This window comes from Zonotrichia albicollis, chromosome 34 (assembly GCF_047830755.1).
Source record: "Zonotrichia albicollis isolate bZonAlb1 chromosome 34, bZonAlb1.hap1, whole genome shotgun sequence".
Classification (NCBI taxonomy): domain Eukaryota; kingdom Metazoa; phylum Chordata; class Aves; order Passeriformes; family Passerellidae; genus Zonotrichia; species Zonotrichia albicollis.
In genome coordinates this window covers 2,245,857-2,267,405 of record NC_133852.1, presented here as the reverse complement: position 1 = coordinate 2,267,405, position 21,549 = coordinate 2,245,857, and the positions used below count along the sequence as shown (strand labels likewise).

At 55.2% G+C, this 21,549-nt stretch overlaps 1 protein-coding gene across 1 annotated transcript in view; it reads right to left on the bottom strand.

Annotated features, from left to right (window-relative positions):
* Positions 1-4,857: 4,857 nt before the first annotated feature.
* PLCB3 (phospholipase C beta 3) overlaps positions 4,858-21,549 on the bottom strand; it is a 28,930-nt gene continuing 12,238 nt past the window's right edge. The window contains 24 exon segments of the mRNA XM_074531054.1: positions 4,858-5,677; positions 6,135-6,221; positions 6,567-6,624; positions 6,929-7,009; positions 7,791-7,867; positions 8,566-8,652; positions 8,794-8,830; positions 9,899-10,031; positions 10,836-10,871; positions 10,969-11,085; positions 11,309-11,321; positions 11,954-12,045; positions 12,424-12,528; positions 13,192-13,291; positions 14,437-14,468; positions 14,471-14,597; positions 15,785-15,939; positions 16,717-16,841; positions 17,389-17,473; positions 17,977-18,073; positions 18,577-18,647; positions 19,259-19,321; positions 20,148-20,256; positions 20,627-20,711. Coding sequence (XP_074387155.1) covers positions 5,588-5,677; positions 6,135-6,221; positions 6,567-6,624; positions 6,929-7,009; positions 7,791-7,867; positions 8,566-8,652; positions 8,794-8,830; positions 9,899-10,031; positions 10,836-10,871; positions 10,969-11,085; positions 11,309-11,321; positions 11,954-12,045; positions 12,424-12,528; positions 13,192-13,291; positions 14,437-14,468; positions 14,471-14,597; positions 15,785-15,939; positions 16,717-16,841; positions 17,389-17,473; positions 17,977-18,073; positions 18,577-18,647; positions 19,259-19,321; positions 20,148-20,256; positions 20,627-20,711 — 2,062 coding nt within the window. The 3' untranslated portion in view covers positions 4,858-5,587.

Here is a 21,549-nt window from a genome sequence, read left to right as displayed (position 1 = left end):
TCGGCCGTAAAGCGCGACTGTCGTAAAACTGCCGTAAAGCGCGACTGTCGTAAAAGGTGCCGTAAAGCGCGACTGTCGTAAAATCGGCCGTAAAGCGCGACTGTCGTAAAATCGGCCGTAAAGCGCGACTGTCGTAAAAGGTGCCGTAAAGCGCGACTGTCGTAAAACTGCCGTAAAGCGCGACTGTCGTAAAACTGCCGTAAAGCGCGACTGTCGTAAAATCGGCCGTAAAGCGCGACTGTCGTAAAAGGGGCCGTAAAGCGCGACTGTCGTAAAATCGGCCGTAAAGCGCGACTGTCGTAAAACTGCCGTAAAGCGCGACTGTCGTAAAACTGCCGTAAAGCGCGACTGTCGTAAAAGGTGCCGTAAAGCGCGACTGTCGTAAAAGGTGCCGTAAAGCGCGACTGTCGTAAAATCGGCCGTAAAGCGCGACTGTCGTAAAATCGGCCGTAAAGCGCGACTGTCGTAAAACTGCCGTAAAGCGCGACTGTCGTAAAATCGGCCGTAAAGCGCGACTGTCGTAAAACTGCCGTAAAGCGCGACTGTCGTAAAATCGGCCGTAAAGCGCGACTGTCGTAAAAGGTGCCGTAAAGCGCGACTGTCGTAAAATCGGCCGTAAAGCGCGACTGTCGTAAAAGGTGCCGTAAAGCGCGACTGTCGTAAAACTGCCGTAAAGCGCGACTGTCGTAAAATCGGCCGTAAAGCGCGACTGTCGTAAAATCGGCCGTAAAGCGCGACTGTCGTAAAACTGCCGTAAAGCGCGACTGTCGTAAAATCGGCCGTAAAGCGCGACTGTCGTAAAAGGTGCCGTAAAGCGCGACTGTCGTAAAATCGGCCGTAAAGCGCGACTGTCGTAAAATCGGCCGTAAAGCGCGACTGTCGTAAAAGGTGCCGTAAAGCGCGACTGTCGTAAAATCGGCCGTAAAGCGCGACTGTCGTAAAATCGGCCGTAAAGCGCGACTGTCGTAAAAGGGGCCGTAAAGCGCGACTGTCGTAAAATCGGCCGTAAAGCGCGACTGTCGTAAAACTGCCGTAAAGCGCGACTGTCGTAAAATCGGCCGTAAAGCGCGACTGTCGTAAAATCGGCCGTAAAGCGCGACTGTCGTAAAACTGCCGTAAAGCGCGACTGTCGTAAAAGGTGCCGTAAAGCGCGACTGTCGTAAAATCGGCCGTAAAGCGCGACTGTCGTAAAATCGGCCGTAAAGCGCGACTGTCGTAAAATCGGCCGTAAAGCGCGACTGTCGTAAAAGGGGCCGTAAAGCGCGACTGTCGTAAAATCGGCCGTAAAGCGCGACTGTCGTAAAATCGGCCGTAAAGCGCGACTGTCGTAAAAGGGGCCGTAAAGCGCGACTGTCGTAAAACTGCCGTAAAGCGCGACTGTCGTAAAATCGGCCGTAAAGCGCGACTGTCGTAAAATCGGCCGTAAAGCGCGACTGTCGTAAAACTGCCGTAAAGCGCGACTGTCGTAAAAGGTGCCGTAAAGCGCGACTGTCGTAAAATCGGCCGTAAAGCGCGACTGTCGTAAAACTGCCGTAAAGCGCGACTGTCGTAAAATCGGCCGTAAAGCGCGAGTGTCGTAAAAGGGGCCGTAAAGCGCGACTGTCGTAAAAGGTGCCGTAAAGCGCGACTGTCGTAAAATCGGCCGTAAAGCGCGACTGTCGTAAAACTGCCGTAAAGCGCGACTGTCGTAAAATCGGCCGTAAAGCGCGACTGTCGTAAAATCGGCCGTAAAGCGCGACTGTCGTAAAACTGCCGTAAAGCGCGACTGTCGTAAAAGGTGCCGTAAAGCGCGACTGTCGTAAAATCGGCCGTAAAGCGCGACTGTCGTAAAACTGCCGTAAAGCGCGACTGTCGTAAAATCGGCCGTAAAGCGCGACTGTCGTAAAATCGGCCGTAAAGCGCGACTGTCGTAAAACTGCCGTAAAGCGCGACTGTCGTAAAATCGGCCGTAAAGCGCGACTGTCGTAAAAGGTGCCGTAAAGCGCGACTGTCGTAAAAGGTGCCGTAAAGCGCGACTGTCGTAAAATCGGCCGTAAAGCGCGACTGTCGTAAAACTGCCGTAAAGCGCGACTGTCGTAAAATCGGCCGTAAAGCGCGACTGTCGTAAAATCGGCCGTAAAGCGCGACTGTCGTAAAACTGCCGTAAAGCGCGACTGTCGTAAAATCGGCCGTAAAGCGCGACTGTCGTAAAAGGTGCCGTAAAGCGCGACTGTCGTAAAATCGGCCGTAAAGCGCGACTGTCGTAAAAGGTGCCGTAAAGCGCGACTGTCGTAAAATCGGCCGTAAAGCGCGACTGTCGTAAAATCGGCCGTAAAGCGCGACTGTCGTAAAATCGGCCGTAAAGCGCGACTGTCGTAAAATCGGCCGTAAAGCGCGACTGTCGTAAAAGGTGCCGTAAAGCGCGACTGTCGTGAAAGGGGCCGTAAAGCGCGACTGTCGTAAAACTGCCGTAAAGCGCGACTGTCGTAAAATCGGCCGTAAAGCGCGACTGTCGTAAAACTGCCGTAAAGCGCGACTGTCGTAAAAGGTGCCGTAAAGCGCGACTGTCGTAAAAGGTGCCGTAAAGCGCGACTGTCGTAAAAGGTGCCGTAAAGCGCGACTGTCGTAAAATCGGCCGTAAAGCGCGACTGTCGTAAAACTGCCGTAAAGCGCGACTGTCGTAAAATCGGCCGTAAAGCGCGACTGTCGTAAAATCGGCCGTAAAGCGCGACTGTCGTAAAACTGCCGTAAAGCGCGACTGTCGTAAAATCGGCCGTAAAGCGCGACTGTCGTAAAAGGTGCCGTAAAGCGCGACTGTCGTAAAATCGGCCGTAAAGCGCGACTGTCGTAAAATCGGCCGTAAAGCGCGACTGTCGTAAAAGGTGCCGTAAAGCGCGACTGTCGTGAAAGGGGCCGTAAAGCGCGACTGTCGTAAAACTGCCGTAAAGCGCGACTGTCGTAAAATCGGCCGTAAAGCGCGACTGTCGTAAAAGGGGCCGTAAAGCGCGACTGTCGTAAAACGTGCCGTAAAGCGCGACTGTCGTAAAAGGCGCCGTAAAGCGCGACTGTCGTAAAAGGTGCCGTAAAGCGCGACTGTCGTAAAATCGGCCGTAAAGCGCGACTGTCGTAAAACTGCCGTAAAGCGCGACTGTCGTAAAATCGGCCGTAAAGCGCGAGTGTCGTAAAAGGGGCCGTAAAGCGCGACTGTCGTAAAAGGTGCCGTAAAGCGCGACTGTCGTAAAATCGGCCGTAAAGCGCGACTGTCGTAAAACTGCCGTAAAGCGCGACTGTCGTAAAATCGGCCGTAAAGCGCGACTGTCGTAAAATCGGCCGTAAAGCGCGACTGTCGTAAAACTGCCGTAAAGCGCGACTGTCGTAAAAGGTGCCGTAAAGCGCGACTGTCGTAAAATCGGCCGTAAAGCGCGACTGTCGTAAAAGGTGCCGTAAAGCGCGACTGTCGTAAAAGGTGCCGTAAAGCGCGACTGTCGTAAAATCGGCCGTAAAGCGCGACTGTCGTAAAACTGCCGTAAAGCGCGACTGTCGTAAAATCGGCCGTAAAGCGCGACTGTCGTAAAATCGGCCGTAAAGCGCGACTGTCGTAAAACTGCCGTAAAGCGCGACTGTCGTAAAATCGGCCGTAAAGCGCGACTGTCGTAAAAGGTGCCGTAAAGCGCGACTGTCGTAAAATCGGCCGTAAAGCGCGACTGTCGTAAAAGGTGCCGTAAAGCGCGACTGTCGTGAAAGGGGCCGTAAAGCGCGACTGTCGTAAAACTGCCGTAAAGCGCGACTGTCGTAAAAGGTGCCGTAAAGCGCGACTGTCGTAAAAGGTGCCGTAAAGCGCGACTGTCGTAAAAGGTGCCGTAAAGCGCGACTGTCGTAAAATCGGCCGTAAAGCGCGACTGTCGTAAAACTGCCGTAAAGCGCGACTGTCGTAAAATCGGCCGTAAAGCGCGACTGTCGTAAAATCGGCCGTAAAGCGCGACTGTCGTAAAACTGCCGTAAAGCGCGACTGTCGTAAAATCGGCCGTAAAGCGCGACTGTCGTAAAAGGTGCCGTAAAGCGCGACTGTCGTAAAATCGGCCGTAAAGCGCGACTGTCGTAAAATCGGCCGTAAAGCGCGACTGTCGTAAAAGGTGCCGTAAAGCGCGACTGTCGTGAAAGGGGCCGTAAAGCGCGACTGTCGTAAAACTGCCGTAAAGCGCGACTGTCGTAAAATCGGCCGTAAAGCGCGACTGTCGTAAAAATCGGCCGTAAAGCGCGACTGTCGTAAAACGTGCCGTAAAGCGCGACTGTCGTAAAAGGCGCCGTAAAGCATGGCTGCGGTAAAAGGCGCCGTAACGCGCCATCTGTGGTTTGGGCGATGCCTCCGTTCCCCGGTCAGCGGCGCCGTTTTCCCCCCGTCGCCGTTTTGGCCTCTCTGCTCCAAACCCGGGACGCCCTCACTGTGCCCAGGGCTGAGATCTCTGTACTCAGCTGAATTACTGAGGATCGCAATTATTGGGGACCTCAATTAGTGGATATCGTAATTATTGGGGATCCCAATTAACGGGGGCTTTGGGGGGTGCAGGGCTGCACCAGGTGGGATTTGGGGCTGGGTTTGGGGTCCCTGCTGTTGGGTCTGGGGTCCCTGGATGGATTTGGGGCCCCTGGGGAGATATTTCGGATTTTTGGGAGGATTTGGGGGTCTCTGGGGCCTGGTCTGGGGTCTCTGTGGGGGGGAGGGGGGGGGTGACCTGAACGACCCCAAAAAATCCCCAAATCGCTTGAAAATGTCCCCAAATCCCCCCAAACTGCAAAACCTCCCAATACTCCCCAAATTGCCCCAAAATTCCCCAAATTTCCCCAAATTTCCCCCAGATCTCCCCCAACAGAGGCGTCTCCATGGAAGAATAAATTTCTCTTATTGTACAAATTTCAGGGGGGGTCCCCCCAATTCCGGGGGGGCCCCGACAGCAGAGCGGAACTGGCAGGACTCAACCCCCTCCCCCCCCAAGACCCCTCCCCAAAATTGGGGGGGTTGAAAAATTAAAAAAAAAAAAATTAAAAAAAATTAAAAAAAAAATTTAAAAATCAGCCCGTGGGAGGAACCCCCAAAATGGAAGGGGGGGGGGACCCCTCCCCAAATTTTGGAGTTGGGGGGGGCAGAAGCGTGGCCAGGAGTGATTTTAGTGTCTGAGGCAGCGACCCCCCAAAAAATCTCGAAAATCCCCAAAAAGCCCCAAAATCTGGGGGGAGGAGAAGGGGAAGGTTCCCCCCCCCTTTAGTAGGCCCAAAAATGGGAGGGGTCCCCAAATTTTCGGGGAGTCCTTGCAGGTTCCCCCCCACCCCCCACCCAAATTTCGGGGCTCCCGAATCACCGGGACAACCCCAAAATGGCACAGGAAGGGGGGTGGTCTTGAAATTGGGGAGGGGGAACCCAAAAATCCCCCAAAAAGGCACCGAGGACCCCCCCCTAAATTCAGGGCCCCACAGATCTCATGGAGGGAATTTTGGGGGGAAATTTCGGGGGATTTTGGGGGGATTTTGGGGGGATTTTGGGGGATTTTTTGGGGGAATTTTGGGGGATTTTTTATTGATTTTGGGGGGGATTTTCTGGGGTCCCCCGCGGTCAGAGCAGGGTGGAGTCGCCCGGGGGGGGTCCCGGGGGGGCTTTGGGGTCCCGGAGCCCCCCCAGCTCCTGCTCCAGCTCCTGCAGCAGCTGCAAAAGGGGGAGAGAGACCCCAAAATCAGCAAGAGACCCCCAAAATTTCCCAAATACAACCCCAAAATCCGCCCAGGACTCCCCAAAATCCCCCAAATCCCTCCCAAAATCCCCCCAAGACACCCCCAAAGTCCTCCAAATCCCTCCCAAGACCCCCAAAAAATCCCCCCTGGGAACCCCCAACCCCCCAGACCTCCAGCCATATTTGTGTCCCCCTTTCGGGGTCCCCCAGCCCCATTTTTGACCCCCCCATTCCCCATTTTTGGTGCCCCCATCCCCATTTTTGGATCCCATTTTCGGGTCCCATTTTAGGGCCCCCAGCCCCATTTTTGGGTCCCATTTTTGGGTCCCATTTTTAGTGCCCCCATCCCCATTTTGGTGCCTCCAGCCCCATTTTGGGGTCCCATTTTTGTGCCCCCAGCCCCATTTTTGGGGTCCCATTTGGGGTCCCCACCCTCGGCTCCTGCTCCCGGATCTGCTCCAGGACCCCGCGGTGCTGCTCCCGCAGCCGCAGCTCCCGGCACCGCTGGGCCTCCTGCAACTGCACCAAAATACCGATTATTCACCCCAAAATACGGGTTATTCACCCCAAAAATCACAAACACAGCTCCCGGCACCGCTGGGCCTCCTGCAACTGCACCCCAAAAAATCAGTTAGAAACCACAAAAATGGGTCAAGAACCACAAAAAAAAAAGAATCAGGGACACAAAAAATGGGTTACGGACCCCAAAAAATGGGTCGGGGAGCCCAAAACAGAGCTCAGGGTGGTTTTGGGTGATATTTGGGTATTTTAGGGTGTTTTGGGGGTATTTCAGGGTGTTCTGGGCTGGTTTTGGGGTGTTTTGGGCCATTTTTGGGGTGTTTCAGGGTGTTTTTGGTCCCTCACCCTGAGGATGGACGTCACCGACTCGTTGATGTGGCGCCGGTTGATCTCGGGCAGCTCCCTGGGAGGGGAGAGGGGAGAATTTGGGGTCCCCTCCAAATCCCCCGAGACTCCCCCCAAATCCCCCCCAAATCCAAAAAAATCTCCCCCAAAATCCCCAAAAAATCCCTCCAAAATCTCCCCAAATCCCCTCAGAATTTCCCCCCTATATTCCCCTTCCAAATCCAGCTCAAAATCCCCCAAAATTCTCCCAATTCCTCCCAAATTCCCCCAAAATTCCCCATAAAATCCCCCAAAATCCCCCAAAATCCCCAAATTCCCCCCAAATTTCCCGAACTGCCCGAATTCGCCCCAAACTCCCGTACCCCCCCGCGCGCCCCCCCCGGGCCTCGCTGATGCTGCTGTGGCGCCTCCGCTCCAGAATCTTCTGCAGCTCCTTCTTCTCCCTGCGGCCAAAACGGCCAAAAATCGGCCCAAAATCAACCCAAATTAACCCAAAACCACCCAAAATCAGCCCAAAATTAACCCTAAATCAACCCAAAAACAGCAAAATCAGCCCAACATCAACCCAAAACAGGCAAAAATCAGCCCAAAAATGGCAAAATCAACACAAAACAGACCAAAATCAACCCGAATTAACCCAAAACAGACCAAAATCAACCCAAAAATGGCAAAATTAACCCAGAATCAGCCCAAAAATGGCAAAATCAACACAAAACAGCCAAAAATCAACCCAAAACCAGCAAAATCAACCCAAAACAACCCCCAAATTAACCCTAAACAGCCCAAAATCAACCCAAAACATCAAATCCACCCAAACCCAGCAAAATTAATCTAAAAAAAAAAAAACAAAATCAACCTAAAACTGCCCCCAAATCGACCCAAAACACCCTAAATCCACCCAAAACTTCTCCTGGGAACCCAAAAACTCCCAAACCCAGCCCAGAACCACCCCTGGGTTTCCCAATTCCCCCCAGTCCATCCCAGTTTATCCCAGTCCATCCCAGTTTATCCAGTCCATCCAGTTTATCCCAGTCCATCCCAGTTTATCCCAGTTTATCCCAGTCCATCCCAGTCCATCCCAGTCCATCCCAGTCTATCCCAGTTTATCCCAGTTTATCCCAGTTTATCCCAGTCCATCCCAGTCCATCCCAGTCCATCCCAGTCCATCCCAGTTTATCCAGTCCCTCCCATTCCTTCCCAGTTTATCCCAGTCCCCCCCGGCACCTCTCGCTGGTCCGGCGCAGCCGTTTGAGCTGGGCCTGCTGAGCCTCGAGCGCCACCTCCTGCAGCCGCTGCTGCGCCTGCCCGGGACAGACCGGTACGGACCAGTATGGACCAGTACAGACCAGTACGGACCGGTACAGACCGGTATAAACCAGTACAGACCAGTATGGACCAGTATGGACCGGTATAAACCAGTACGGACCAGTATGGACCGGTATAAACCAGTACAGACCAGTACAGACCCTCCCAGTTTATGCCAGTCCATCCCAGTGCTCCCAGTTCCATCCCAGTTTATCCCAGTTCATTGCAGTCCCTCCCAGTTTATCCTGGTTCCCTCCCAGTCCCTCCCAGTTCCCCCAGTTCCCCCAGTACCTCCCGCAGCTGTTCCCAGTTTATCCCAGTCCATCCCAGTTTATCCCAGTTTATCCCAGTACCTCCCAGTTCCCCCAGTTCCCCAGTCCCCCCAGTACCTCCCGCAGCTGTTCCCAGTTTATCCCAGTTTATCCAGTTTATCCCGGTTTATCCCAGTTTATCCCAGTTTATCCCAGTACCTCTCGCAGCTGCTCCCAGTTTATCCCAGTTTATCCCAGTTTATCCCAGTACCTCCCGCAGCTGTTCCCGGTTTATCCCAGTTTATCCCAGTTTATTCCAGTCCCCCCCAGTCCCTCCAGTCCCCCCAGTACCTCCCGCAGCTGTTCCCAGTTTATCCCAGTTTATCCCAGTCCATCCCAGTTTATCCCAGTCCATCCCAGTCCATCCCAGTTTATCCCAGTACCTCTCGCAGCTGCTCTCTCCTCCTGCCCAGCTCCAGCTGTTGCTGCTCCTCCCGCAGCTGCAGCAGCGGCGCCGCCCCCTCTGTGCCCTGCTGGGGTGAAAAAACCAAAATTTGGGAAAATCCCAAAAATCCCAAAAATCCCAGCAGTGGCGCCGCCCCCTTGGAGCCTCTGCTGGGGTAAATGTGGTAAAAAACCCAAAATTTGGGAAAAATCCACAAAATCCCAAATCCCCGCAGCAGCGGCGCCGCCCCCTCTGTGCCCCTGTTGGTGTTTGGGGTATTTCTGGGGTGATTTTGGGGGTTTTTGGGATATTTTTGGGGTTTTTGGGCTCACCTTTTCCTGTGCAGCGCCAGCAGCCCCCTCAGGTTTTTGGGGGTGTTTTTAGGGTGATTTTTGGGGTATTTTTGGGGTGATTTTTGGGGTAATTTTTTGGGTATTTTTGCCGTGATTTTTGGGGTGTTTCTGGGCTATTTTTGCCGTGATTTTGGGGTGATTTCGGGCAGTTTTGGGTTTTCAATGCTCACCTTTTCCTGTGCAGCGCCAGCAGCCCCCGCAGGTGTTTGGGGTGATTTGGGGTCAGTTTTTAGGGTGATTTTTGGGGTATTTTTGCCGTGATTTTGGGGTGTTTCTGGGGCTATTTTTAGGGTGATTTTGGGGATATTTTGGGGGTTTTTGGGCTCACCTTTTCCTGTGCAGCGCCGGCAGCCCCCTCAGGTTTTTGGGGTCATTTGGGGGTCAGTTTTTGGGTGATTTTGCCGTGATTTTTGGGGTGTTTCTGGGGCTATTTTTGCCGTGATTTTGGGTGATTTCGGGCAGTTTTGGGTTTTTAATGCTCATCTTTTCCTGTGCAGCGCCAGCAGCCCCCTCAGGTGTTTGGGGTGTTTTTAGGGTGATTTTTGGGGTGATTTTTGGGGTAATTTTTGGGGTATTTTGGCCGTGATTTTTGGGGTGTTTCTGGGGCTATTTTTGCCGTGATTTAGGGGTGATTTCGGGCAGTTTTGGGATTTTAATGCTCACCTTTTCCTGTGCAGCGCCAGCAGCCCCCTCAGGTGTTTGGGGTGATTTGGGGGTCAGTTTTTAGGGTGATTTTTGGGGTATTTTTGCCGTGATTTTGGGGTGTTTCTGGGGCTATTTTTAGGGTGATTTTGGGGATATTTTGGGGGTTTTTGGGCTCACCTTTTCCTGTGCAGCGCCAGCAGCCCCCTCAGGTTTTTGGGGGTGTTTTTAGGGTGATTTTGGGGTATTTTTGGGGTGATTTTTGGGGTGTTTCTGGGGCTATTTTTGCCGTGATTTTGGGGTGATTTCGGGCAGTTTTGGGTTTTCAATGCTCACCTTTTCCTGTGCAGCGCCAGCAGCCCCCTCAGGTGTTTCTTGCGCAGCCTCTCCAGGTCCCTCCGGTGCCGCTGCAGCAGCTTCAGGTACCCCCGGTGCTGCCTCAGCGCCTCCAGCGGCTCCGGGGACACCTCTGGGCACCCAAAAACGCCAAAAGTCACCCCAAAATCACCCCAAAATCATCCCAAAATCCCCCCAAAAGTCACCCCAAAATTCACCCCAAAAGTCACCCAAAAATCACCCCAAAATCCCCCCAAAAATCACCCCAAAATCCCCCAAAAATCACCCCAAAACTCACCCCAAAAGTCACCCCAAAACTCACCCAAAATCACCCCAAAATCACCCCAAAATTCACCCAAAAAATCCCCCAAAATTCACCCCAAAATCGACCCAAAAGTCACCCCAAAATCCCCCCAAAAATCACCCCAAAATTCACCCAAAAAATCACCCAAAAATTCACCCCAAAAATCACCCCAAAATCACCCCAAAAATCACCCCAAAATTCACCCAAAAAATCCCCCCAAAAATCACCCCAAAAATCACCCCAAAATCCCCCAAAAAATCACCCCAAAATTCACCCCAAAATCACCCCAAAATCACCCCCAAAAAACACCCCAAAATCACCCCAAAATCACCCCAAAATCAACCCAAAAATCACCCAAAAAACACCCCAAAATCCCCCCAAAAGTCACCCCAAAAATCACCGGGGGCGCTCAAAAAAACCCCAAAAATCCCCCCCAAATAACCCAAAAACCCCAAAACCCGCCCGAGCCCCGGGGGGGACCCCAAAACCCCAAACCCAGGGATCGCACCTGGCCCAGGTGAGCCCGGCCTGGGATTTGGGGTGATTTTGGGGTTTTTGGGGATTTAAAGGGGTTTTTGGGAGTTTGGGGTTTTGGGGGGTGATTTTGGGGTGATTTTGGGGTTTTTGGGGTACCTGTGAGCACGGAGGCGATGAGGTCCCCGCGCTGCCCTGGGTGGGGGGGAGACACCAAAACTCAGCGGATTTTGGGGTTTTCCCCCCAAATTTGGGGTCCCCCCTCCCCCCTCCCCCCCCCCCCCGTACTCACCTGGGCTGGGGGCGGGGCCGGGCCCGGGGGGGGGAGGGGCGCGGGGCTCGGGGGGGGGGAGGGGCCCCCCAGATCCTGGGGCCCCCCCGGGCTCGGGCGGGGCCGCTCGGGGGCGTCCTGGGGGGAAAGGGGGGGTCAGGGACCCCGAAAACACCGCGGGACCCACCCAAAATTCATCTGGGGACCCCCAGAAACACCTGGAGACCCCAAAAACACCTGGAGACCCCAACATTCACCTGGGAACCCCCCAAAAATACCTGGGGACTCCCCAGAATCACCTGAGATCCCCCCAAAATACACCTGAGATCCCCCCAAAATTCATTTGGGACACCAAAACCACCATTTGGGAACCCCTAAAACACCCGGGACCACCCCAGAATCCCCTGAGAGCCCCCAAAATTCACCCGGAAACCCCAAAAACCACCTGGGAACACCAAATTCACTTGGGAACCCCAAAATTCACCTGGGACCCTCCCGAATCCTCCCCAAAATTCTCCCCAAACCCCCAGATTTTGGGCTCCCCCCCCCAGAGTTTGGAACCCCCATTTTGGGGACCCCTCCCCAATTTGGGGTCTCTCTCACCTCGGGGTCCCCCAGCAGATTTTGCCCCCCCCCCCATTTTTGGGACCCCACACCCCTCAGACCCCCCCATTTTTGGGGATCCCCCATTTTTGGGACCCTTCCCCATTTTGGGGTCTCTCTCACCTCGGGGTCCCCCAGCAGTGGATTTTGGGCTCTCCCAATGGCTCAGGACCCCCCCCAGGATTTTTGGGACCCCTCCCCATTTTGGGTCTCTCTCACCTCGGGGTCCCCAGCAGATTTGGCCCCCCCCCCATTTTTGGGGATTCCCCATTTTTGGGGACCCCTCCCCATTTGGGGTCTCTCTCACCTCGGGGTCCCCCAGCAGTGGATTTTGGGTCCCCCCATGGCTCAGGACCCCCCCCCAGGATTTTTGGGACCCCTCCCCATTTTGGGTCTCTCTCACCTCGGGGTCCCCCAGCAGGGCCCGCAGGCGCCGCTGCCGCCGGTCCAGCAGCGTCAGGTGCCGGATGGGATTGCTCAGGGCCTCGGCCACGTCTGGGGGAGAACGGGCAAAAATGGGCAAAAACGGGGAAAAACGGGCGAAAATAGGGAAAAATGGGGTAAAATGGGCAAAAACGGGGAGAAAACGGGGGAAAAATGGGGAAAAACTGTGGAAAAATGGGGGAAAATGGGGCAAAACCAGGGTTGGTGTGTTCCCAGGTGTGTTTATCCCCAGGTGTGTGTGTTACCTGCCCAGGTGTGTGCCCAGGTGTGTGCCCAGGTGTGCCCAGGTGTTACCTTGGTGCCCCTCAGGTACGTGGTCCCCGGCCCGGGTCAGCAGCAGGGGTTGGGTGTGAGCCCCACAGGTGTGTGTGTGTTTATCCCCCAGGTGTGTGTGTTACCTGCCCAGGTGTGCCCAGGTGTGTTGGTTACCTTGGTGCCCCTCAGGTACGTGGTCGCTGGCCCGGGTCAGCAGCAGCAGCGCCGGCAGCAGCAGGGGTTGGTTGCTGTCGCTGCGCAGCGGCACGTAGTGATAGCCTGGGGGGGGGAGAGAGAGACCCCTCCCCAAATTGGGATCGGAGACCCCTCCCCAAATCAGAGACCCCTCCCCAAATTGGGATTGGAGACCCCTCCCCAAATTGGGATCGGAGACCCCTCCCCAAAGCAGAGACCCCTCCCCAAATTGGGATCGGAGACCCCTCCCCAAATTGGGATCGGAGACCCCTCCCCAAATCAGAGACCCCTCCCCAAATCAGAGACCCCTCCCCAAATCAGAGACCCCTCCCCAAATTGGGGATCTCCCAAAACTGGAACCCCAAAGGGGTCGAATGTGGGGGGGGAGGATGGGACAGAAACCCCCAGGGACCCCCAACCCCCCTCAGCCCCTCACCTGGCCCTGTCCCACCTGAGCACAGGGACACCCCTGTCCCCCTCACCTGAGCACAGGGTGACCCCTGTCCCCTCACCTGAGCACAGGGACACCACACCCTGTCCCCTCCCCTGTACCCCCTGTCCCTGTCCCCCCTCACCTGTCCCCTCTGTCCCCTCTCACCTGAGCGCAGGGGTGTCCCCTGTCCCCTCCCTTGTCCCCGCCCCTGTCCCCCCTCACCTGTCCCCTGTCCCCTCTCACCTGAGCACAGCGTGTCCCCTGTCCCCTGTCCCCTCCCCAGTCCCCCCCCTCACCTGTCCCTGTCCCCTCACCTGAGCGCAGCGTGGCCACCGGCAGCACCCTCTGGCCCAGGAGCCGCCCGCCCTCCTCGTAGGCGGCCACGCGCAGGGAGGCCAAGGCGGGGAGCACAACCTGGGGGTAGGGACACACCTGGCACACCTGGGCACACACCTGGGCACGGCCACGCGCAGGGAGGCCAAGGCGGGGAGCACAACCTGGGGGTAGGGACACACCTGGCACACCTGGCACACACCTGGGCACACACCTGGGCACACACACCTGGCACCTGGCACACACCTGGGCACACACCTGGGCACACACCTGGCACACACCTGGGACAACTGGGACAGCCCAGTGCCACCCCAGTAACACCAGTGACAGCCCAGTGACACCTGTGTGCAGGGCTGGGAGCACAACCTGGGGGCAGGGACACACCTGGCACACCTGGGACACACACCTGGGACACCTGGGCACACACCTGGGCACACCTGGGCACACACCTGGGCACACCTGGGACACCTGGGGACAGCCCAGTGACACCCCAGTAACACCAGTGACAGCCCCAGTGACATCTGTGTGCAGGGCTGGGAGCAGAACCTGGGGGCAGGGACACACCTGGGACACCTGGACACACCTGGGCACACACCTGGGCACACACCTGGGACACCTGGGCACACACCTGGGACACCTGGGCACACACCTGGGCACACCTGGGACAGCCCCAGTGACACCCCCAGTGCCACCCCAGTAACACCAGTGACAGCCCAGTGACACCTGTGTGCAGGGCTGGGAGCACAACCTGGGGGCAGGGACACACCTGGGCACACACCTGGGCACACACACCTGGCACACCTGGGCACACCTGGGCACACACCTGGGCACACACACCTGGGCACACACCTGGGACACCTGGGACACCTGGGCACACACCTGGCACACCTGGGCACACACCTGGGACACCTGGGACACCTGGGCACACACCTGGGCACACCTGGCACACCTGGGCACACCTGGGCACACACCTGGGCACACACACCTGGGCACACACCTGGGCACACACCTGGGCACACACCTGGGACACCTGGGCACACCTGGGCACACCCCTGAGATCCGCCAGTAACACCAGGGACACACCAAGCTATTTCTACCCCCAAAATCGCCATTTCTCACCCCAAAACCGCCGGGATTTTTGCCCCCAGTCCCCCCCAGTCCCCCCCAGTCCCATCCCAGTTTGTCCCAGTCCATCCCAGTTTATCCCAGTTTGTCCCGGTCCGTACCTTGTGCAGCACCAGCGGCTCCTCGTCCCACACGGATTGAAGGGGTTCCCCTGGCAGGTGCGGGTGCGGCAGCGGCGCCGCGTGTCCACGGGCAGCCCGAACACCTCGAGCTCCACGAAAACCCCAACCCGCCGGTCGGTGAGGAACTGACCCGAGAGAACCTGCGAAAAAATCAAATCTGATTAAAAAAAAACAAAAAAAACCCCCGCGGAAAATAGCCCAAAACCCCACAGAAATACACCAAAAACCCCAAAAAACCCCAAACCCCACAGCACCGATCAGTGAGGAACTGACCCGAGAGAACCTGCGAAAAAATCAAATCTGATAAAAAAAAAACGAAAAAAACCCCGTGGAAATAGCTCAAAATTCAACAGAGATACACCAAAAACCCCAAAAAACCCCAAACCCCAACCCGCCGGTCGGTGAGGAACTGACCCCGAGAGAACCTGCAAAAAACCCAAAAACCCTGAATTTGACCCCAAAACTGAGCCCAGAAACGCCAAAAACCCCAAACACCCCCAAATTAACCCCAAAACCAGAGAGAGAAACCCAAAAAAAACCCAAATCCGGGCTCAGGGGGTTCCGTTTGTGGGGTTTTTGTGGATTTTTGGGGTTTCCCGGTTCAGGATCAGTTCTGGGTCAGTTCCAGGTGTGCCCAGGTGTATCCCAGGTGTGCCCAGGTGTGCCCAGGTGTATCCCAGGTGCCCCCAGGTGTGCCCAGGTGTGCCCAGGTGTGCCCGGGTGTGCCCCAGGTGTGCCCGGGCTCACCTGCACGCTCAGCGTGTTGGCCACGATCCTGTGTGAGCCCACATTTTGGGGTTTTTGTGGGTTTTTGTGGGTTTTTGGGGTTTCTGTGTTTGGGATCCGTTCCATATCGGTTCCAGGTGTATCCCAGGTGTGCCCAGGTGTATCCCAGGTGTATCCCAGGTGTGCCCAGGTGTATCCCAGGTGCCCCCAGGTGCCCCAGGTGTGCCGGGCTCACCTGCACGCTCAGCGTGTTGGCCACGATCCCGTGTGAGCCCACATTTTGGGGTTTTTGTGGGTTTTTGGGGTTTCTGTGTTTGGGATCCGTTCCAGGTGTGCCCAGGTGTATCCCAGGTGTGCCCAGGTGTATCCCAGGTGTATCCCAGGTGTGCCCAGGTGTATCCCAGGTGTGCCCAGGTGTGCCCAGGTGTATCCCAGGTGCCCCAGGTGTATCCCAGGTGCCCCCAGGTGTGCCCAGGTGTGCCCAGGTGTATCCCAGTGCCCCAGGTGTATCCCAGGTGCCCCCAGGTGTGCCCAGGGTGTGCCCAGGTGTGCCCAGGTGCCCCCAGGTGTATCCCAGGTGCCCCAGGTGTGCTGGGCTCACCTGCACGCTCAGCGTGTTGGCCACGATCCCGTCCAGCCGCTGCTCCACGAAGGGGTCGAAGGTTTTGTCCGGGCGCCGCAGCGGCTCCGGCTTGAGCAGGAACCCCGAGCGCGCGTTGGCCTCGAACAGCGCCAGGTTCAGCTGCAGGGGCACGTCTGGCACAGGTGGGGGGCACACAGGTGAGACAGCTGAGACGGGCGTGCCCAGGTGTGTCATGGCGTGCCCAGGTCAGACAGGTGTGTCAGGTGTGTCATGGTATGTCAGGTGTGTCCCAGCTGCCCCCCAGGTGTATCCCAGGTGTATCTCAGGTACGCCCAGGTGTATCTCAGGTACGCCCAGGTGTATCTCAGGTGTGCCCAGGTGTATCCCAGGTATCTCAGGTGCCCCCCAGGTGTGTCAGGTACCCCCCAGGTGTATCTCAGGTGCCCCCAGGTGTGCCCAGGTGTGCCAAGGCGTGCCATGGTATGTCAGGTGTGTCCGAGCTGCCCCCCAGGTGTATCCCAGGTGTATCCCAGGCGCATCTCAGGTGTGCCCAGGTGCCCCCAGGTACTGACCGAGCCTCTGGAAGTTGAGCGCTGCCATTGCAGCCCAGGTACCCCCCCAGGTGTGCCCCCCCAGGTGTACCCCAGGTGTATCTCAGGTGTGCCCAGGTACTGACCGAGGCTCTGGAAGTTGAGCGCCGCCATTGCACCCCAGGTACCCCCCCAGGTGTGTCAGGTGCCCCCAGGTGTGTCAGGTGTGCCCAGGTGTATCCCAGGTGTATCCCAGGTGTCCCCAGGTGTGTCAGGTGTATCCCAGGTGTATCCCAGGTGTGTCAGGTGTGTCCAGGTATCCCCAGGTGTATCTCAGGTGCCCCCCAGGTGTATCCCAGGTGTATCTCAGGTGTATCCCAGGTGTGTCAGGTGTATCTCAGGTGTATCCCAGGTACTGACCGAGGCTCTGGAAGTTGAGCGCCGCCATCTGCACGCCGGCGTTCCAGAAGAGCTGCGGGTGGAAGTTGGAGGAGTCCACGCGGGTGCCCTTGGGGTACACCCGGCTCAGCTGGCGCTTGTTGTACCCGGGCGGGGTCAAGGACGCACCTGGGCACACCTGGGAACCCCGAAATGCCCCAAAACCCCGAGAATCCACCCCAAAAAACAGCCCATAAACCCCAAATCCACCCCAAACCTGGCCCCATCACACCCGGCTCAGCTGGCGCTTGTTGTACCCGGGCGGGGTCAAGGCACACCTGGGCACACCTGGGAACCCAAAAATACCCAAAATCCCCAGAATCCACCCCAAAAACCCACCCAGAAACCCCAAATCCACTTGGGAACCCTAAAAACCTCAAGAATCCACCCTAAAACCCACCCAGAAACCCCAAAACCTCCTAAACTGAGCCCAAAATCCCTCCAATAAAGACCCTGAATGCCCCAAAATTGCCAAAAAGCCCCAAAATCCCCCAAAATTCCTCAAAGGCCCGAAAAAGCCCTGAAAAGCCCCATTTTTGAGCCATTTTTGAGCCATTTTTGGGGCCGTTTTTGGGGCGGTTTTTGGGGCTGTTTTGGGGTCATTTTTGGGTTCGGTTTTGGGCCGTTTTTGGTCCGTTTTGTGTTTTTGGATACTCGACGAACTCGAGGGGGCTCTTGGTGAGCTGCTCCAGCCCCTTGGTCTCCACGAACGACGACATCTCGAAGCTCCTGTTGCGCTCTGGGGACCCCAAAAAACCCCAAATTCACCCCAAAATCCCAAACCAACCCCAGAGCCATAAACCCCACTCAAAATTATCCTGAAACCCCCCAAAACCCCACCCAAAATTAACCCCAAACCCCCAAAATCCCACCCAAAATTAACCCCAAACCGCCCAAAATTAACCTGAGACCCAAAACCCACCCAAAATTAACCCAAAATCCCCCGAAATTAACCCCAAAGCAGCCCGAACACCAAACTCAGCCCCAAAACACCAAACTTCCCCCCAAATCAACCCCAAACCCACCCAAAATTCACCCTTAATTCAACCCCAAACCCCACAAATCAACACAAAATTAACCCAAAACCGTCCCAGGACCCCCAAACTCCCTCCAGTCCTCCCCAGACCCCAAATTCCCTCCAAAATTCCCCCAAAATTCCCTCAAGTGCCCCCAAAATCCCCCCAAAACGGCCTCAAATCCCCCAAATTGCCCAAATTTCCCCAGATTTGCCCCAATCCTCACTCTGGGCGGCCTGGAAGGATTTGAACTTGACGGGCTCCACGTAGGTGACCAGGGTGGACATGGCCTCGGTGGCCGTCACCTCGCTGCCCGCCGTGCCCTGCCCGAAAATCGGCGTTGGGCACCCCAAAAACACCAAAAACCCCAAAAATCCTCATTGGGACAGCCCAAAAACCCCAAAATCCTCATTGGGACAGCCCAAAAACCCCAAAAATCCTCATTGGGACAGCCCAAAAACCCCAAAATCCCTTGTTGGGACACCCCAAAACCACCAAAATCCCCAAAACAGCAAAAACACGCAGCCAGGAACACCAAAAACCCCCCAAAACCCCCAAAACCACACAGCCAGGAAAAGCCCAAAACCCCTAAAAATGCACAGCCAGGAAAAGCCCAAAATCCAAACTTTTGGGCACCCCAAAAACCCCCAAAAACCCCCAAAAGTCCCACCTGGAACCCCAAAATGAGGGAGGAACCAGAACACCCCAAAAACGCCAAAAATGCACAGCCAGGAAAAAACCCAAAACCCCCCAAAACTCCCCCAAATTCCCCCGGGGACCCCAAAACCCCCAAAATTCTCCCAAAATCCCCAAAATCCCCCCAAACCTCGTCCGTCGTCGGCTTCTTCATCTCCGGGGGCTCCTCCTCCTCCTCCTCCTCACTGTCGGCCTCGCGCTCTGGGGGACCCCAAAATCCCCAAAATCCACCCCAAAATCACTCCAAATAAACCACCCCAAAATCATCCAAAATCACCCCCAAAATCACCCAAAAATCCACCCCCAAATCCCCCCAGAATCCATCCCAAAATCACCCCCAAAACACACCCCAAAATCACTCAAAACACCCAAAAATCCACCTGAAAATCACTCCAAAATCACCCCAAATAAACCACCAAAAAACCACCTCAAAATCACCCCCAAAACAACCCAAAAATGATCCCAAACACCCCCAAAATCCACCCCAAAATCACCCAAAAATCCACCCCAAAATCACCCAAAAATCATCCCAAACCCACAGAATCCCAGAACAATCATGAGAAGCCCAAAATGCCCCCAAAAAAAACCCAAACCCCCCCCCAAAAAAACCCCCAAAAATAACCCAAAAAACCCCGGAAAAAGCCCTAAAAAAACCCCCCAACCCCCCCCCCCAAAAAACCCAAATCCCCCCCAAAATCCTCCAAAGAAACAAAAAAAAGCTCTCAAAAAACCCAACAAAAACCCTCAAAATAACCCCAAAAATAAAAAAAAACCCAAAATGCCCAAAAAGCCGCGAACGGCCCCAAACTCACCGAGGGGTTTCCGGGGCTGCGCCCCCCGCTCGTCCCCATCAGGGACCCCGAACTCGGGGGGGCCTGGGGGGCACAGGGGGGGTCCGAGCTCATTTTGGGGGGATTTTGGGGGATTTTGGGGGATTTACGGGGAATTTGGGGTTTTTAGGGGGTGGATTTTGGGGGCATTTGGAGGATTTTGGAGATTTAGCGTTTTTAGGGGATGGAATTTGGGGGATTTTGGGGTTATGAAGGAGGGTGGATTTGGGATGGAGTTTGGGAAGGGTTTTGGGGGGGATCTGGGGTGAGTTTGGGTCATTTTGGGGTGTTTTTGGGGCATTTTTGGCTGCTTTACCCCTGTTTATGGGGCGGGGATGTTTTAGGGGTATTTTAGGGGTATTTTAGGGTGTTTTTGGGGCATTTTTGGGTGCTTTACCCCTGTTTTTGGGGCGGGGATGTTTTTGGGGTATTTTAGGATATTTTTGGGGTGTTTTTGGGGCATTTTTGGGTGCTTTACCGCTGTTTTTGGGGCAGGGATGTTTTAGGGGTATTTTTGGGGTATTTTGGGTGTTTTTGGGGCATTTTTGGGTGCTTTACCCCTGTTTTTGGGGCGGGGATGTTTTAGGGGTATTTTTGGGGTATTTTAGGGTGGTTTGGGGCATTTTTGGGAGCTTTACTGCTGTTTTTGGGGCAGGGGATGTTTAAGGGGTATTTTTGGGGTGCTTTGGGGCATTTTTGGGAGCTTTACCGCTGTTTTTGGGGCGGGGATGTTTTAGGGGTATTTTTGGGGTATTTTAGGGTGGTTTTGGGGCATTTTTTGCTGCTTTACCGCTGTTTTTGGGGCAGGGATGTTCTAGGGGCATTTTTGGGGTATTTTAGGGTGGTTTTGGGGCATTTTTGGGTGCTTTACCGCTGTTTTTGGGGCGCAGCGCGCTCCCCCCCGGGCGCCGTTTCTTGTTCTTGATGAGGATCCGGCCCAGCAGCTCCTGGGGGCTGGGCAGGGGCACCCCGGGCTCCAGCTGCGCCAAAATCGCCAAAAATTAACCCAAAAATTAACCCTAAAATCACCCCAAATGTCCCACAAAACCCCGGGCTCCAGCTGCGCCAAAACCACCGGAAATCAACCCAAAAATCAGCCCAAATATCCCATAAAAACCCCACCAAAACCCCGGCTCCAGCTGCACCAAAACCCCCAAAATTAACCCAAAAATTAACCCTAAAATCACCCCAAATGTCTCACAAAACCCCGGGCTCCAGCTGCGCCAAAAACGCCAAAAATTAACCCAAAAATCAACCCAAAAATTCCCCCCAAAACCAACAGATTTGCCCAAATTCCCCAGTTTTCACCCCAGATTTGCCCGAATTCCCCGTTTTTCACCCCAAACGCACCGGGTACTTGTCCAGGGGCTCCGTCAGCAGCGCGGCCCCGAAGATGCTCCGGCAGTACTCGGCCATCTTCGCCTGCTGCCGCGCCCTGGGGGGAATTTGGGGCAAAAAACCCAAATTCTGACCCCAAATCTGAGAAAAGCGCCCCAAAAAACCCCAAAAAACACCCCAGAAACCCCAAAAACAACCAGAAAAACCCCAAAAATCAACCCAAGAAACCTCAGAAACTGCCCCAAAATCCCCCCAAAAACAGCCTCAAGAAACCACCCCAAAAACCCCCCCAAAAACCCCACAAACCGCCCCAAAATCCACCCCAAAATCCCCCCAAAAACTCCACAAACTGCCCCAAAAATCCACCCCAAAAACCCCAAAAATCCACCCCAAAAACCCCACAAACCGCCCCAAAATTGCCCCAAAAATCCCCCAGAGGATTTGGGTTTGGGGCACTCAGGGTGTTCCTGGGTGGGGGTTTTGTGGTTTTGGGGTTTTTTGTGGATTTTGGGATTTCAAAGTTTTTTGTGGGTTTTGGTTTTGGGGGTTTTTTTTGTTTCTTGGGTCGTTTTTGGGGTGGATTTTGGGGATTTTGGCTCACGAGTCCACGTGGTTCTCGAAGCTCAGGATCACCGGGGTTTTTGGGGTTATTTTGGGGTAAATTTTGGGGTAAATTTTGGGGATTTTGGCTCACGAGTCCACGTGGTTCTCGAAGCTCAGGATCACCGGGAGTTTTTTGGGGTTTTTGGGGTTATTTTGGGGTGGATTTTGGGGATTTTGGCTCACAAGTCCACGTGGTTCTCGAAGCTCAGGATCACCGGGGTTTTTGGGGTTTTTGGGGTTATTTTGGGGTAAATTTGGGGGATTTTGGCTCACGAGTCCACGTGGTTCTCGAAGCTCAGGATCACCGGGGTTTTTGGGGTTATTTTGGGGTG